At 34.4% G+C, this 18,332-nt stretch overlaps 2 protein-coding genes across 2 annotated transcripts in view; one reads left to right on the forward strand and one right to left on the reverse strand.

Moving 5' to 3' along the window:
• LOC131145678 (12-oxophytodienoate reductase 2-like) overlaps window positions 1-18,332 on the reverse strand; it is a 34,213-nt gene that overhangs the window by 13,944 nt on the left and 1,937 nt on the right. The gene's annotated exons all lie outside the window — the stretch shown is intronic.
• Window positions 9,791-13,767, forward strand: LOC131146569 (12-oxophytodienoate reductase 2-like). The gene is made up of 5 exons (XM_058096238.1): window positions 9,791-9,928; window positions 10,596-10,736; window positions 10,833-10,963; window positions 11,658-11,834; window positions 13,018-13,767. Exons 1-5 carry the CDS (start codon window positions 9,795-9,797, stop codon window positions 13,608-13,610), a joined length of 1,176 nt encoding a protein of 391 aa, XP_057952221.1. The 5' UTR covers window positions 9,791-9,794; the 3' UTR covers window positions 13,611-13,767.

The following is an 18,332-nucleotide window of genomic DNA, read 5'->3' on the forward strand; positions in this document are numbered from 1 at the left end:
ATCATAAAATTGAGGACCAAACCTAGCCAACAAAGCCTTAACAAAAGCCTCCCAACTAGTAAGTAATCCTGAATCCTCTATATCTTGGTACCATAGCAAGGCTTTTCCCTCCATGTGAAAAGAGGCTAAGAAGATCTTATGATTCGGAGGGGTTTGCTGAAATTTAAAGTAGTGATTAACCTTGAAAAGCCAACCGGTAGGATCCATACCTTCAAACTTAGGAAATTCAAGCCTAGCTGGTTGGATTTGCACCAAATCATTGACATCCTTGATGTCATCATAAGCTGGTGGTGGTCTATAATTGCTTTTGGGTGGGTCTAGCATAGGTGGTTCACAGTGAAGGGCCCTCATCTCAGCTGCAAATGAGCTGAAATGTGCAGCCATTTCTGTTATAGACTGCCTTGTTTCAGCTGTCAAATCTGCTATTGACTTCCTTGTTTCCTCCTGTTGTTGATGTTGTTGCTGACTTAGTGCTTCTTGTTGCTTCTGCAGGTTAGCCATAGTAGTGCTAAGATCCTTGAGGCGTGTATTATCTACCATGAGTGGGTGAAATACAATTTGCTACCGAGATGAATTGCTGGTGAGTTGAGTTGGTGATAAAGATTATTGCCAAGATGAGTGGCTGAATGAAGGTCTGATGATGAAATGGATTGCCGGGAATGGTGGAACTGGCTGGAGGACCGTCGTCTCTGATACCAGTTGTAACAGATCTGAGCTTGTTCCTGTGTTGATGGTCTATAATAATAGGGATTTATGACAGGTGATGGAATGAAATAGAAAAAGAAATGAGAGGAATGATAGAATTGTGGAATGATTGTGATGAATTAATGCCAAAAGTGTAACGCCCCGAACCCTTAATTTCGGGTCCAGTGCGTTATACCTGATAAAATCCCAGATAATCCATAAACCAATATATACGCAGCGGAAAATATAAACATAATCTTCATATAACATAATACCAGAGTTTACTAATTCTAACTATAATCCATATTAAATCATCCATCACCTGCATTTCCATAAATCTACATAACTCTCAAGATAATTCAATATTTTCACAATAATTTCTTATTTAATAGCCTTAAAACATAAAGGCATACAACATAAATATTTACATTCCCCAAAATTAACATAGAAATATACCATGTTCTTTTTCTATTTCCCAATAATTCTATAAAAACCTAGAGCTCTCAAAGCTCGATCTCTAGGAAATCCTGAAAAAAATAAATAAATAAATTCATATTCGGGTGAGACACATCTCAGTAAGGGAAAAAATAATATATTAAAACAGTGTGTGGCCAACATGAGTTTATAATCAACATAATATTTAACATTTAAAAATCGTTAACACAATTTTTGAAATCATTCCCTAAACCTAATCAAACACGTGCAAATGTTTAACCCGATTACCCGAGGATAGGGGTGATTACCCCCCCATACAAGTAACATCCCTCTACTTTGATGTTTAGGCAACTCAAAGGTAGCAGCTAAAGCATATCAAGGCACTCACCTTACTCAGTAAGTGTAAAGACCCGAAAATTTAAAAGGATTAAAATAATTTAGAAAAAAAAAATAAATAAAATAACAGATAAATAAATAAAAGGAATGGCGTGGGAAAAAAATTAAATTAAAATTAAAAAAATTAAATTAAATAAGATGAATTAAATAATTAAATAATTAGTTATTAAATTAAATATTTTTACATTGGATTTAAAAAAAAACTAATTTAAATAAGAGAAATATACATATATACACTTATATAGTAAGTTAATATAATATATAAATATATATAAATATATATATATATAAAGTAAAGTAAAAGGAGATAAAAGAAGAAAAAGAAGAAAGAAGAAAGAAGAAGAAGAAGGAAGAAGAACAGAGAAGGAGTCAGGCATGCCCCTCTGCAAACTTTCCTGCGTTCAGCACGCGCAGCCACCTCCGTCTCTATCTCTCTCCTTCTCTCAATTACTCGGCGAGTTTGCGACGGATCGGGAAACAGAAGGTGCCATTGGAATCCTGATTTCGCTGCCGACATTTCTACTGGAGCAGATTTGTTGTGGGATCGGTTTAGGCACTGCTCTTGGGGAAAAGTAATTTTTTCTCAATTTCATAATTTCTGGTTAAATCTGCTGTTGAATCGACGATCAGGCACCACCACGGGGTTCTAATCGCCGTTGTTGTCATTTTGACGTAGGTAATTTTTCAATTGAGGTTTTCTATACCCTACTCCAAAACGAGAGTAGGATTTGAAAATTTTGGCAATTTGGCTAAATTTAAGGGTATATTTATTTATTTAGGAATTATAGCCCTAGAAAATATTTAAATAATATTTTATTTATGAATAATTTATTAGAGTTAGGAATTTTTTATTCGGGGTCCGGGTGAGCGCCGCAGGTATTTTTCGGAGTCCCTGTTGGCGTAGTTCAAGAAACCAAGGGGAAAAATATATGTTAAATCTGAATTTTTATTGAATTTTTATAAATTTAATGGAAAAATAAATTATGTTATATGTACGTATATATGTTTCAGTATAGGTAAAATGCCAACTGTTTAAATTATATTTTTCGAGTTTAGGGCAGTTTATTAGATATGTATATGCGAAAATGAACTGATGAAAGTGAGAAATATTTTTAGAATATTTATGTAAGACATGAAAGGTATTTTTAGTATATAAATATTAAATGTTGGTTGGCTTATTTTACCGGCAATCTATGAATTTTACTGTTAAATTGTGTGGCATGAGAATCTGTGGAAATATATGTCAAATGTATGAGATGCAGGCAAAGTAAGTAAAGCAATGAAAATAAAATATGATATGGACAATGTTGCCTGTGTATGTTAAATGCAACCATATAAATGTAAGACAGCTGAAAGACAGCCATGTTAGCAGATCTAGCACACTTCTGTGTAGACTAACTGATGACAGTTAAAAGGAGTTGTGTTAGCAGATATAGCACGTTTCTACGTAGACTAACTGATGATGGCTAAAGACCAGCTATAGTACGAAGGAATGAAATGAAAATGTTATGAAATGAAATGACGATGAAATGAAAATGAAATGAAATAACCAAGGTAAATGATACAAATAGGAAAGAGTCACTTAAAGTGAAACGAAATGCAAAGTTAAGTTATGAACAGGAATGAATGTGCATGAATGTATAATAACAGAAAAGAATGATGTATTATGATATTAGAAGTATATATGTACGTAGAACATGTTACGATTGGGCGAGGCGTACCTTTCGCCTGAGGGCTTGCTGAATAAGGCGAGTGCACTAATAGCTACAGATGTGGCAGTAGCCGCATAACGTACTAGGGCAAAGGGAACCTACTTGTATGGGCGGGTAGATTTCCCTATCCTTAGGGCCTATGCCGTTAAACTATTGTTGAATGCGTGAGTACGAGATCAATTTAACACTTGAGGGCTTATTGAGTAAGGTGAGTGCTCTAGTATGTTTTAATTATGACCTTAGGGTTACCTAAGTATCAGAGCAAAGGGGTGCTACTTGTATGGGCGGATAATCACCCCTATCCTTGGGTTATCTCGTGGGTTAAACATTTATATGTGTTTGATTAGGATCAGAAAATGGTTTCAAGAAATTTTGTTAATGATTTGCAAATATTATAAAATGATATGTATAATCTCATGATGGCCACACGCTGAGTTTAATATATTGTTTCTTCCCTTACTGAGATGTGTCTCACCCGAATATGAACTCATTTTTTTTAGGATTTCGTAGGATCGAGCTTTGAGAGTTCGATATTTTATAACATTTTTGGAAGATATAAGAAAAAAGGTATATTTTTATGTTAATTCTGATATGTATATTTTATGTTTTATGTCTTTATATTTTAAGTTTTATAAGATATGAATGGTTGTGAAATATACTGGTATTATTAGATAATATTTTGGAGACATGTATATATTTGAATACTGGTGGATGATTAAATTATTATGGTTGGTAGTTAGAATTAGTAAACTCTAGTATTATGTTATGTGGAGATTATGGTTATATTTTCCGCTGCATATGTTATGGATTATGGATTATCAGGGATTTTATCAGGTATAACGCGTTGGACCCGGGTTTAAGGGTTCGGGGCGTTACAGTAAGCCCTCAAGTGATAAATTGATCTCGTACTCACACAGTTCATACAAAAGTTTATCGGCGAAAACCTTAAGGATAGGGAAATCTACCCACTCATACAAGTAGGTTCCCTCTGCCCTAGTACGTTATGCGGCTACTACCACATCTGTAGCTACTAGTGCACTCGCCTTACTCAGCAAGCCCTCAGGCGAAAGGTACGCTTCGCCCAATCGTAACATGTTCTACGTGCATACATACTTCTAATATTATAATACATCATTATTTCTATCATTATTCAACCATACACATTTGTTCATATTCATGGCTTAACATTGCATTGCATTTCACTTTAAATGACTCTTTCCCATTTTACATTGTTCACATTTCACATTTTATTTCTATTTCATTTATTTTCCTTTTCGTTTCATTTCATACCAGCATCTTTTAGCTGTTTTACTCAGCATATTTCAGCTGTTACACATTTACCCAGCTACTTTTAGCTGTTACACATTTACTCAGCCACTTTCAGTTGTTACACATTTACTCAGCCACTTTTAGCTGTTACACATTTACCCAGCCACTTTTAGTTGTTACACATTTACTCAGCCACTTTTAGCTGTTTTACCCAACATATTTCAGTTGTTACACATTTACCCAACCATTTTAGCTGTTTTACCTAACATATTTTAGCTGTTTACCCAGCATATTTCAGTCGTTTACATGGTTACATTAACACACACAAGCAACATAGTCCATGTCATGTTTTACTCACAATGCATTACTTACTTAACCTGCATCTCATACATTTAATATATATTTTCACACAGCATTCTATTTACTTATGCCACACAATTTAGTAATAAAATCCATACACTGCTTGTAAAATAAGCCAACCAACATTTAAAGTTTATATACTGAAAATACCTTTCATTTCTAACATAATTATCCTGAAAATATTTTTCCACTTTTATCAGTTCATTTTCGCATAAACATATCTAATAAATAACCCTAAACTCGAAAAAATATAATTTAAATGGTTGGCATTTTACTCATATCGAAACATATACACGTATATATAACACAATTTATTTTTCATTTAATTCATAAAAATTATGATTTAATATATATTTTTTTCCCTTACCTGGTTTCTTGAACTACGCCAACAGGGACTTCGAAAAATACCTGCGGCGCTCACCCGGACCCTGAATAAAAAATCCCTAACTCCAATAAATTATTCCTAGATAAAGTATTATTTAAATATTTCCTAGGGCCATAATTCCTAAACAAATAGTAATACCCGCAAATATACTCAAATTGCCAAATTTCTCAAATCCCACTCTCGCTTTGGAGTAAGGCCTAGAAAACTCTAATTGAAAATTTATCCACATCAAAATGACGGCAATCGCGACTAGGACCACGTGGTGGAACCTGATCGCCGATTTAATAGTATATTTAAAGCAAAAATTGAGAAAATGGAAAAAAATTACCTTTCCCTATGAGTAGTGTCAAAGTCATTCCCACAACAAATTTGCTCTAGTAGAAATGTCGGTGGCAGAACAAGGAATCTAACGGCACTTTCCGTTTCCCGATCCGACGCAAACCAATCTAGAAATTAAGAGAAGGAGAGAGACGGAGACGAAGGTGGCTGTCCGCAGGAAAAATAAAATTTCAGAGGGGGGAGGGGGGGGTGCGTGCTTCCTGACTTCTTCTTCTTTCTTCTTTCAGTATATATATTTTTATTTTACTGTATATATGTACATATATATATATATATATATCTCTTATTTTAATTAGTTTTTTTTTTTAATCCAATGCAAAAATGTTTAATTTAATAACTAATTATTTAATTTATTTTAATTTAATTTATTTTTTTTTTAATTTTTTTTCTTTTTCCCACGCCATTCCTTTTATTTATTTATATGTTATTTTATTTATATTTTTTTCTAATTATTTTAATCATTTTAATTTTTCGGGTCTTTACATTCTCTCCTCCTTAAGAAATTTCGTCCTTGAAATTTGTTACCCGATCTTTCATTCCCACAATTCTACGATTTACTATATCCCGTACCATAATCTCAACAATATAATTATATACTTTAGATCCAATACACATCCAAATTCTCCATATAAGGACTAATCTCACGACTAGGAAATATCACCGTCGATGGATTTACCGTGGTTTTCAGAAACTTTCGACTGAATCAGAAAATCACAGAAGTCTGCCAAGGGATTTCCGCTTCCAAGTTATAAGACAAAATCTTATACTTCCCTACACCATACCTACTTCTCAACACCTAACCTAACCCATCCATATAGCATCTTTATCCTATCTGTTTCATATACTCTAGTATAAATCATTTCTAACCTAATACTCTAACATTTCTGTATCCAAACGATGTGAAATTAATCACACTTCCGGCTGGACATTGTTCTGATACCATCCGTAACGCCCCGAACCCTTAATCCCGGGTCCGGTGCGTTATACCTGATAAAATCCCAGATAATCTATAAACCAATATATACGCAGTGGAAAACATAAACAAAATCTCCACATAACATAATACCAGAGTTTACTAATTCTAACTATAATCTATATTAAATCATCCATCACCTGCATTTCCATAAATTTACGTAACTCCCAAAATAATTCAGTATTTTCACAATCATTCCTTACTCAATAGCCTTAAAACATAAAGACATACAAGATAAATATTTACATTCCCCAAAATTAACATAGAAATATACGATTTTCTTTTTCTATTTCCCAATAATGCTATAAAAATATCAAGCTCTCAAAGCTCGATCTCGAGGAAATCCTGAAAAAAAAAAAAAAAAGATAAATTCATATTCGGGTGAGACACATCTCAGTAAGGGAAAAAATAATATATTAAAATAGTGTGTGACCAACATGCGTTTATAATCAACATAATATTTAACATTTAAAAATCATTAACACAATTTTTGAAATCATTCCCTGAACCTAATCAAACACATACAAATATTTAACCCACGAGATTACCCGAGGATAGGGGTGATTACCCGCCTATATAAGTAACACCCTTTTGCTTTGATATTTAGGCAACCCAAAGGTAGCAGTTAAAGCATACTAGGGTACTCACCTTACTCAGTAAGCTTTCAAGTAATAAATTGATCTCATACTCACACAGTTCATACAAAAGTTTATCGGCGAAAGCCCTAAGGATAGGGAAATCTACCCGCCCATACAAGTAGGTTCCCTCTACCCTAGTACATTATGCGGTTACTGCCACATCTGTAACTACTAGTGCACTCGCCTTACTCAGCAAGCCCTCAGGCAAAAGGTATGTTTCGCCCAATCGTAACATGTTTTACGTATATACATACTTCTAATATCATAATACATCATTCTTTCTATCATTATTCAATCATACACATTTGTTCATATTCATGACTTAACATTGCATTACATTTCACTTTAAGTGACTCTTTCCCATTTTACATTGTTCACATTTCACATTTCATTTCCATTTCATTCATTTCCCTTTTCATTTCATTTCATTTCATACCCAGCATCTTTCAGCTATTTTACCCAGCATATTTCTGTTGTTACACATTTACCCAACCACTTTTAGCTGTTTTACCCAGCATATTTCAGCTGTTACACATTTACCCAGCCACTTTAGCTGTTTACACAACATATTTCAGTTGTTTACATGATTGCATCAACACATACAAGTAACATAGTCCATGTCATGTTTTATTCACAATGCATTACTTAACCTGCATCTCATACATTTAATATATATTTCTACACAACATTCTATTTACTTATGTCACACAATTTAGTAATAAAATTTATACACTACCTGTAAAATAAACCAACTAACATTTAATGTTTATATACTGAAAATATCTTTCATTTCTTACATAATTATCCTGAAAATATTTTTCCACTTTCATCAATTCATTTTCGCATATACATATCTAATAAATAACCCTAAACTCGAAAAAATATAATTTAAATGGTTGGCATTTTACCGATACCGAAACATATACACGTATATATAACACAATTTATTTTTCATTTAATTCATAAAAATTCTGATTTAATATATATATTTTTCCCTTACCTAGTTTCTTGAACTACGCCAACAGGGACTCCGAAAAATACCTGCGGCGCTCACTTGAACTCTGAATAAAAAATTCCTAACTCTAATAAATTTTTCCTAAATAAAATATTATTTAAATATTTCCTAAGGTCATAATTCCTAAAAAAATAGTAATACCTGCAAATATACTCAAAATGCCAAATTTTTCAAATTTCACTCTCGCTTTAGAGTAGGGCCTAGAAAACTCTAATTGAAAATTTATCTACGTCAAAATGACGGCAATCGCGACTAGGACCACGTGGTCCAACCCGATCGCCGATTTAACAGCAGATTTAAAGCAAAAGTGAGAAAATGGAAAAAAATTACCTTTCCTCAAGAGTAGTGTCTAAGTCATTCCCACGACAAATCTGCTATAGTAGAAATGTCGATGGCAGAGTCAGGAATCCAACGGCACCTTCCGTTTCCCGATCCGACGCAAACCCGTTGAGAAATTGAGAGAAGAAGAGAGATGGAGATGGAGGTGGCTGACCGCAGGAAAAATAAATTTCAGAGAGGGGGCGCGTGCTTCCTGACTTCTACTTCTATTTTATTTTTTTTTGGGTTACGCCGGGTGTCCGCGTCCGTTTTACGGTCCACGACTAATCCCACGCCCCGTGGATCCGGCTCCACATCACCACGAGGAAGGTAAATCAGGAGCTCAGGGGAGGAATCGAACCCGGGAGGCGCAAATGCTGACCTCGTGAAAGGCACTCCCGGTTATTCTCTCGACCACCTGAGCTACGCCCTGGGGGCCTGACTTCTACTTCTTTCTCCTTTGAGTATATATATTCTTCTTTTACTTTATATATATCTATATATTTCTCTTATTTCAATTAGTCTTTTTTTTAAATCCAATGCAAAAATATTTAATTTAATAACTAATTATTTAATTATTTAATTTATCATATATATATATTTATATATTATAATAACTTACTTATATATATATATATTTCTCTTATTTCAATTAGTTTTTTTTTAAATCCAATGCAAAAATATTTAATTTAATAACTAATTATTTAATTATTTAATTTATCTTAATTTAATTTAATTTTTTTAAAAAAAATTTTCTTTTTCTCACATCATTCCTTTTATTTATTTATTCGTTATTTTATTTATATTTTTTTCTAATTATTTTTATTTTTCCCGTCTTTACAAAAAGATTGAAATTACAGGAACTTTGAAAGAAAATAATCACAGGAGAAAGGAACCAAGCTTTTCGAGGGAGCATCCTCCAGACCCAGATTCAGCTCAGTCAATTCTAAATATTCAGCAAGTTGGTTCAATTCCCTTGATAAAGGGAACTAACTTTCTCTCTCCTCTAACTGCTGCAAACAGGAATCTTCCTCTACGTAACTACTAGATGAAATATGGAATATGCATGGGCAAAATTAGGCCAAGGTTCAGGTCTGCGTAAAGCATGACGAAACAGACACAAAACAAACAAACTTACTTATGACAGGCCACCATTTATCGCGGCGTTGGATGCTTCTCTCCGCCGGGCCGAGGGTTCCCTCCGCCCTCCATTCGATAAATACCCGTGATCAACCATTCATTCAATTTCAGCAACCGAAAGAGGGAGAGTATGAGAGACAATCGGGGACAGAGAGAAATCAAAATGGGTTACACAAAGGTGCAGGGACAAGATGCGGAAGAGGAGAAGAGCATTGTTCCTCTTCTTACTCCATACAAGATGGGGAAATTCAATCTTTCTCATAGGTATCTTCATTTTATCCCTAATTCTCTCTCTCTCTCTCTCTCTCTTCTTTGATTTGGGGTTATATTAATTCGTCGTGAATCATGATCGTGAGATGGGTTCAACATAGAAGGGTAGGAGTCACCTGCAATTTTTAACATAATCCCCAATCATTTAAACTAGGAATCCAAGAAATGCAACATGGATCATGGATTCATCCAGCATAACTTGGTATGGAATATTTAATCCTAGCTACCCGAAATGATAAAGTTCTGGATCTTGGTCCAAGCTACCCTGCCTTCCATGTTAATGCAAAGGGAACTTCTAGAATTGTAGTGTGCGTAGTTTTTGAGCGCTGCTCTCTATTGAATAAGAGGGACTGAAACTTGCCATATGTTTGTTTTAACTGGTAATTTTGTCTGTTTTTCTCCTTTAATCGTGATCAAATTGTCATTCTTAACTGCAATATCCATGGCTAGCCAGCCGGCAAACAAGCTAATTTTCCTTTCATGGGTGGCGGTGGCATACTTGTTGAACATTGCGTGTGTGTTACTGCGACTTTCAATACTTAATAATATGTTATGCTGACATTAAAGGGCACTACTTACCTTATTCTCTGTTATAATTCTTAAGGCCATGCATTTTTAGTTCTTCTAGTTTCCTAATTTCTCTTTTTGTATTGTTTTTCAGAATTGTTTTGGCTCCATTAACCAGACAGAGATCCTTCAACAATGTGCCTCAGCCGCATGCCATCTTATATTACTCTCAGAGAACCACCAAAGGAGGTCTTCTCATAGCTGAAGCCACTGGAATTTCTGATACTGCTCAAGGGTAATTGTGGCAATAGCTTTTTTCCTCAATCGAGTTTCATCATAGAATTCATTTCTTGGACAATTTTTTAAACTCCTTGTTCATTATAATATATAGTTATCCAGATTCCCCTGGTATATGGACAAAGGAGCAAGTTGAAGCGTGGAAACCCATTGTAGATGCTGTTCATGCCAAAGGTGGTATTTTCTTTTGTCAGATTTTGCATGTGGGAAGGGTTTCAAATGGAGGTATGTTCTCGACTTACTACCTGCTCTCTCCCTTCTTGTTTATCATAGGGTACTAGCTAGTTACTAAGCTCTCCTTTAAGATTTTGTATCTCATATCTTTTAAATTCTCATTGAGTGACTAGAGCATAAATTGTGGTGGAATTAGTCCATGTGTCTAGAGGAACAAAAAACTACCATGAGAAAAACTTTCCCACTCCTAAAAAATCCTAGAATTTACTAAATTATGATCTGAGTCACCTGACTGTATACTAGTAAAATAGTGTGAAATACAAAAATACAACAATATCCAAAAAAGCCCTGGCACCTCATTCTTGAATTTAAAGCCTCACTTCTTAAATTGCAGCACCAAAGAGGCTTCTTTCTTACTTGGTTTCATCCTCAGTGCCTTGTTAGACTGCCATTATTGTCAGTGTAGCTTGTAAGAAGTCATCAATCTCCGCTTGTATGTTCTGTTGATCTATACCCTTACGCATATAGAAAGCATGGATTGTGGAGATAAGAGACAATTGCTTTTGTTTTAATATCTGTATAAGTGTGCTATGTCTTCGATATTTATGAAGGAACTTATTTCCTGGTGTGGGCTAATGAATTCTCATCTGTTTTATAAAATAAAGTACTTCAAATTTACCAAATGTAAGGCCTTCTATATGTTTGATACTATAAATAAATATATTTGCCTTATAACCGTATACAGGTTTTCAGCCTAATGGGCAAGCTCCAATCTCTAGCACGGACAAGCCATTGACGCCTCAACTTAGTGCTAATGCTCTTGATGTTGAACAATTCTCACCTCCACGGCGGCTAAAGACGGAGGAAATCCTTCAAATTGTCAATGATTTTAGGCTTGCTGCAAGGAACGCTATGGAAGCTGGTAATTCCTCGTGAGCTAAATATTTTATCGTTGCAAAAAAGATTAAATTGGTTTTAGTTTAAGCATTGTAGGTTGTATTTGATTTGCCAAATGCATAGGAGATGATAAAAAGTTTCCTGAAAAAAAAAAAGATTTATTCTAAACAATAGTAAAAAATTATTAATAGTTGTACACCTGCTTTAATGTTCTTCTAGTAAATGGGAAAATTTTCTTTTCCTCTGTTTGTAGTGAAAACACAAGAAAGGGAAGTCATTGATCTACGTAACCCTTGATTTGAACAATTAAGCTTGATTGGCTTTCAAAACTAAAGGGGAAAAAATTGAAGGTTTCTACATTTACTCATCAAAGGGCCCTGAAAGCATACACTTCAGCTATGTGAAAAAAATATATTTATAATTTATCTTGAATTGAACTCAATCTATGGGTAGTTTCTTCGATAAATTAGTTGAATGCATTTTGGCATTATGAGGCTTAATTCATTTTTAATATGGTAGGAACAAGTCTTATTGAACGAACTCTGCATATAATATCCCGTGGAAATAAAATGGCTCCCCTACGATCACGGCTTTTGAAGGAATATTTTTTTTATCGTTCAAAGTTGATGGCATTGCTAAACTTGATGGTATGGGAGTAGTTTTGGATTTTTTGAAATGACGTCATTCCAAATTTCTATATTTGCTATTGTTGTATACTTGTACTAAGTATTGACCCATTTGCGCTAATTGCATGTTTGGTTTATAGAAGTGGAATGAAATCATGTGGAATGGAATCAAATTTATCACTCGAATTATTCATTTTCTGCATTCAAATTTTCATTCCATACCATTCCTACCCCATTCCGTTCAGCAAACCAAACATGACGTAAAGGATCATTCCCAACTACTGATTTCCATGGTTGTACAAAATGCAATGTGAAAGTTGATTCAACAAAATATTGGGAGCTGGAAAGGCAGTGATCCTTGCAACAGTTGCAGTGCATCACTTGGGTCATTTCAATATTGTTACTCTTACAATTGAAGTAGAATCATGATAAGCCAACAAATCAATCTTGTTCTGCAAGAATGGCTCAATGAATTTTCATAAGCCATGGCTTGAACCTATTTTTCGGTAATTCTAAGCATTGGCTCAGGTTGTTGGCCACTTCTTTTTTTCCTCTCTACAATGATGCTTATTTGATGTATAGGTTTTGATGGAGTGGAGATTCATGGAGCTCATGGCTACCTAATTGACCAGTTTCTTAAAGACCAAGTCAATGACCGAACAGACCAATATGGCGGATCTTTGGAAAATCGTTGCCTATTCGCTCTAGAAGTAGTCGAAGCAGTTGTTAATGAGGTAGGAGCAGATAGAGTTGGGATAAGGCTCTCTCCCTTTGCAGACTATATGGAATCAGGAGACTCAAATCCAAGAGCGCTAGGCCTTCATATGGTTGAATCCTTGAACAAATATGGAATTCTGTACTGCCACATGGTTGAGCCCAGGATGAAAACACTAGGAGAAAAAAGTGATATCCCCGAAAGCCTTCTACCCATGAGAGAGGCTTTCAAGGGTACTTTCATTTCGGCGGGTGGCTATGGCCGGGAAGATGGGAACAATGCAGTGGCAACGAACCGTACAGATCTAGTCGCTTTTGGGCGTCTGTTCTTGGCAAACCCAGATTTGCCTAGGAGATTTCAGCTCAATGCTCCTCTCAACAAGTACAATAGGAACACCGTCTACACCCCGGACCCTGTGATTGGTTACACTGATTATCCATATCTTGAAACTTCTGCTTAAAAGAGAGGGAAAAATAATAAATAAAAAAGAAATAAATAAATGAAAGTTCTCGCATATGAGCTTTAGCATATGATAGTGAACATAGAGTTGCATACGGAATGTTGGATGGGAATGGAGCGAGTGGAACCAGACGGAAAATGGGCTCACATGTGGCTGTTAATTGGGAAATAAATATGACCATATAATTATCAAAATTCTTGAATCTGTTGAATTCCTCGTCAATTCCATTATCCATCTTGAACATTTTCAAGGGACCATTATATTGTACTTTGATTGTTAAATGAAAGATATCTTAGAAATAAACAAAGTGCATTGATATTGTGCTTGCTGACAAGCTTTTCTTCACGCTTTGCAGATTACCTTTTTTCAGTCTTGGAGACATAAATTTTGCATTGTTTTTGATTGATACTTAAAGACTTCCATGCATCTGCAAATTTACAAAATATTTGGTGAAAGCCCATTCTTTAGATGTAAGAAGAGGAGACATCTGAATTTGGCTCAGCATCTCGATGAATCAAAGGCTAGGGTGAGTTCTTTGTTCATGGCTGCAAATGCATGCCATGCTACAATTGAACACAAGGAGCGACCATTTGAGGAAGCACAGCATTGTTTTCAATCCCTTAATCTGGCTGCACCAAATAGGGCTTAGGAAGAGTTCAGCCTAGTCTGGCCTCTCTTAGCTTCCGGTACAAGTAGGTTTGGCATATGGAAATTTTTTTGCCTCATGAGTCGCTATAAATAAATAATAAAGGTCAAATTAAAAATAATAAATTTTTATTTTTGCCTCATGAGTCGCTATAAAGTATTTTTTTTTTTTATAACTATTAAATAAATATATGCAAGAAAAGCATTATTTACATTAACTATCTTTTACTTCTACCAAACAATTTCACATTAGATTATTAAAACTAAAATTAACATGTATTCATATATTAGATTCTATAATTTAAAATTTGAAATATTAGCATGGACATTAGTTACACTCCCTTAGAAAAAAAGGATATGCCTGCTCGAAGAAAGGGAGAGGGGGCAAAGGTATAAGAAAAAAAGTAAAGGTCGAGTTGATAATTAATTTAATCATCTATTACCCAATTAATTTTCTCAGACAGTCAAGGCCGAGTTGATAATTAATTTAATCATCTAAAAGTAAGGAGTCATTTTGGTATCATTTTTTTTTTTTTTTTTTGCTATCATTTTTGTATGCTTAAAAAAATAAATAAATTATGACAGTCATTTATTTCTATTAATTTTTTTTTAGTTGTTTTTTTCAATTTCATTTTAAAAAATTTATTTAATGGTTTTCAATTTTTTGGCAAATTGTTATTAGAATATTTTGATATGCAAAACTAAAATTTGTGGACAAAATCATTCATTTTATAATAATTTTTAATTAAAACTAAAATAAAATAACCATGAGAATTTAAACTATAATTAATCTAAAAATATCCATAAAATATCTATAATTTTAAAAAAATAATAAAATCTATTTAAAATATAGTTTTATTATTTTGTTTCTAGTTTTAGTTTTGTTTATGTTTTTCAACTTCCTAATTTTTGATAGTGATGTTAAATAGTCCCAAAACAAGAAGAAAAAAATTACGTAATTTGGGCATTCTAATTTGAAAGGTACCATAAAATTCAAGGTACGTTTTTTTTGCTCCAAAAAGTATAGATAAATGGGTCCATAATTAATTTTAATTTGTGAAATAGTAAAAAAAGAACCTCTACATGTGCGTGAGAGAGAGAAAGAACCTAGAAAATCAAAGAGTTGCGCAACGATGTTGCTGTCATATGACTTATTTATCATAATTTCATAACTAATTTATATAAAATGTGAAAACATGTGAAAAATAAATATTTTTTCAAGAATGTAATGAACAAGAGACATAAATTGAAAACTTTCGACAATTTATAAATTAATAATAGAGATTTTAATATGAGATGCCACAAAATTTGTTCAATAAAGATGAGAACATGTTAATATTTACTTTTCGTTTTGTACCTATATCCAAATGCACCATATGTTAGAGCCCAATTCAACCATAAGGAAATCAAATATGAAATTTCCAAAGTCATCGTATTTAGGGGTGAGCATAATTCAGGAAAAATCGAATTAACCGAGTTAACCGACCGAAATTGGTCAGTTCGGTTCGGTTAAAAAAATCGATTCGGTTCGGTTATGCTTTCCAATATTTCGGTGAATCGGGCTTTCGATTCGGTGAATAGAAAACATTAATTCAATTAACCAATTAACCGATTTAATAATTAATTAAATTTTAAATTTAAATTAGTAAATGAAAATCCGATTATTCTATTCTCACTACTCTCAGAACTCGGAAGTCAAAAGGCCTTCATTGCCTCTCTCTCGCTCACCCGAGCTCAGTCCTCCGCAACTCGCACCACCATCTTCACCCGATGCCATCCCCTGCGCCCATCACCATCGTTGTCGTCGGCCATCTTCACTAGCACAAAAGCTCCCTCTCATTCTCATTTTTCTTCTTTTGCAGTCTCGCTCACAGAGCAGTTCACCGAGAACCACCCCCAGCTCCTCCTCACCGGTTTCAAGCTCACTCGAGCCCAATCGTCTCCCTATCCAACCACCTCTCCTCCACATCAATCTCTCCACTTCTCAGTTCTCTGGTTCTCCCTCTTTGCGAATTGCCTCTTCCTGGCTTCGCGGCTTTGCTTGAGCCCCTCTTCCAGTCTTTCCAGTTCGTGACCCGTCCCGATCTCGAATCCCTCTTCGATCAGCTCTGTTAGAAATGGAAGCAAAAGACAACCAGGAGACAGCCAGGAGAAGCTGAGTTGGAAAACGCGGTGAATTTAATTTCAGATGGTGCAATTTATAGTGCAATTTATCTCTCTATTTATCCCTTTGTTGTAACTACCAATTTGATTGATTTTATCTTAATTGTAATCTTAATTTTATCCAAATTCTTATGGGCCTTAATGATTCATACAATGCCACCCGTGATCAAATTATGATCTTGGATCCATTACCTCCCGTAAACAAAGTTTTCTCTATGGTCCAACAGTAGGAACTACAACATTTCATGGTACCTAATCTCCCATCTACTGAATCCATGGCACTTGCTGTTAACCGATCTTGTCCTTCCTATAAATTCTCTCCTAAACCTTCCAAATCATCCAAACATGACAGACCATTTTGCACCCATTGCAAAATTCAAGGCCACACTCTTGATGTTTGCTTCAAAGCAGGAAATGCTCAACCCCCAACCTACACCCACTGTCATATGACAAGCCATATTGCTACAAAGTGCCATAAACTGCATTGGTACCCACCAGGCCACAAGGTTCATGGTAAATCCACGCAGTTCAATCCATCTGCAAATATGTCTTCTCTTGGCCCAGTAGAAGATATCTCAGAAGACAAGATGACCTTCACCAAAACTCAATACCAGTAGTTGTTGGCTCTTTTGAAGCCTACTGGGACTTCCATTGCTACCCATTCAGTCAACAATGTCTAGGCAGAATGTTCACACTCACCCACCATGAATGGTATCCCTCCATTTTCACATACTCCTTGGTTAATGGACACAAGAGCTACAGATCACTTGATCTACAGCACTTCTTTTTTCTCCTCAATAGCATCTTCTGTTTCATTTTTTGTTAAGCTACCTAATGGTCACACAACTCCTGTTTCCCACATTGGTATTGTCCGTATCAATCCCAAATTAACCTTACACAATGTTTTATGTGTTCCCTCTTTCCATTTCAATTTGGTTTCTGTCAAACAGCTAATCAACTCCTTTTCTTATTGTGTTCTTTTCTTTTCCCAATTTTGTATTATCTTTACCCTCTCCTTATCCCATACAATCTACCTCATTACATCCTACTCCTCCTTCCGAAATTCTTCCCAACTCCACATCAAATAATCCTTGTAACACCCCAACCCCGAAGGGTCTAAGATATTTACTTTTTACTATTGATTTACAGCAGAAGTAAATAAACTCAATTATTTTAAATCAGAGCGCTAATTATCCATATTACAATCATTTATTTCAAAAGAAGAAAAATTACATAAGCATAAATATCTGACATCATACTAATATTTCTAATCAATCTTTATTTTTCTATCCCCACCCGCATACTTGCTAAGCCTAATTTCTGATATGCCCTTCAGAGTTATCTGAAATAAAAATATAATTGGAGTGAGACGACGCTCAGTAAATAAATAAGATTATTATTAATGTATGGCCAAAATGAGCTTTTTTTAAAAAATTTCGTAAAACAATATTTAATACTATAACTTCAAAACTGCTTTTAGAATAAATATACATTTAAAAATTTCTACATAAAACTTTTACCATCAATTACAACAGTAAAATTTTATAATCATATACTATAACTGTTAAATTAAACTCTTAACTTTAAAACTGTAAAAATATTTAATGATAAACATACATATACTTTTCCTTATACATTTTCCTTAGATCGTCATTTAAGCACCAAAATGATGTTTTTCATGTAAACTTACATTTTTCCTTCAAATCATCAGTAACTTTATACACGTAATTAAATATGTATAAACATATATAGTAAAAATCACCCTTGGGTCTGTTTGCCGTAAGTCATGTTTACCCCCATGACTGGGTTGTGCGGTTCGAAGATTGGACTTATCTGGCTGGCCGACCAAACTAAATCAACGTAAGTAAACTTTAAGTGAGATTTTCCTTATTAAGTCCTGGTCCGGCACCAGGT

Source organism: Malania oleifera, chromosome 13 (assembly GCF_029873635.1).
Source record: "Malania oleifera isolate guangnan ecotype guangnan chromosome 13, ASM2987363v1, whole genome shotgun sequence".
In the NCBI taxonomy this organism is placed as follows: domain Eukaryota; kingdom Viridiplantae; phylum Streptophyta; class Magnoliopsida; order Santalales; family Ximeniaceae; genus Malania; species Malania oleifera.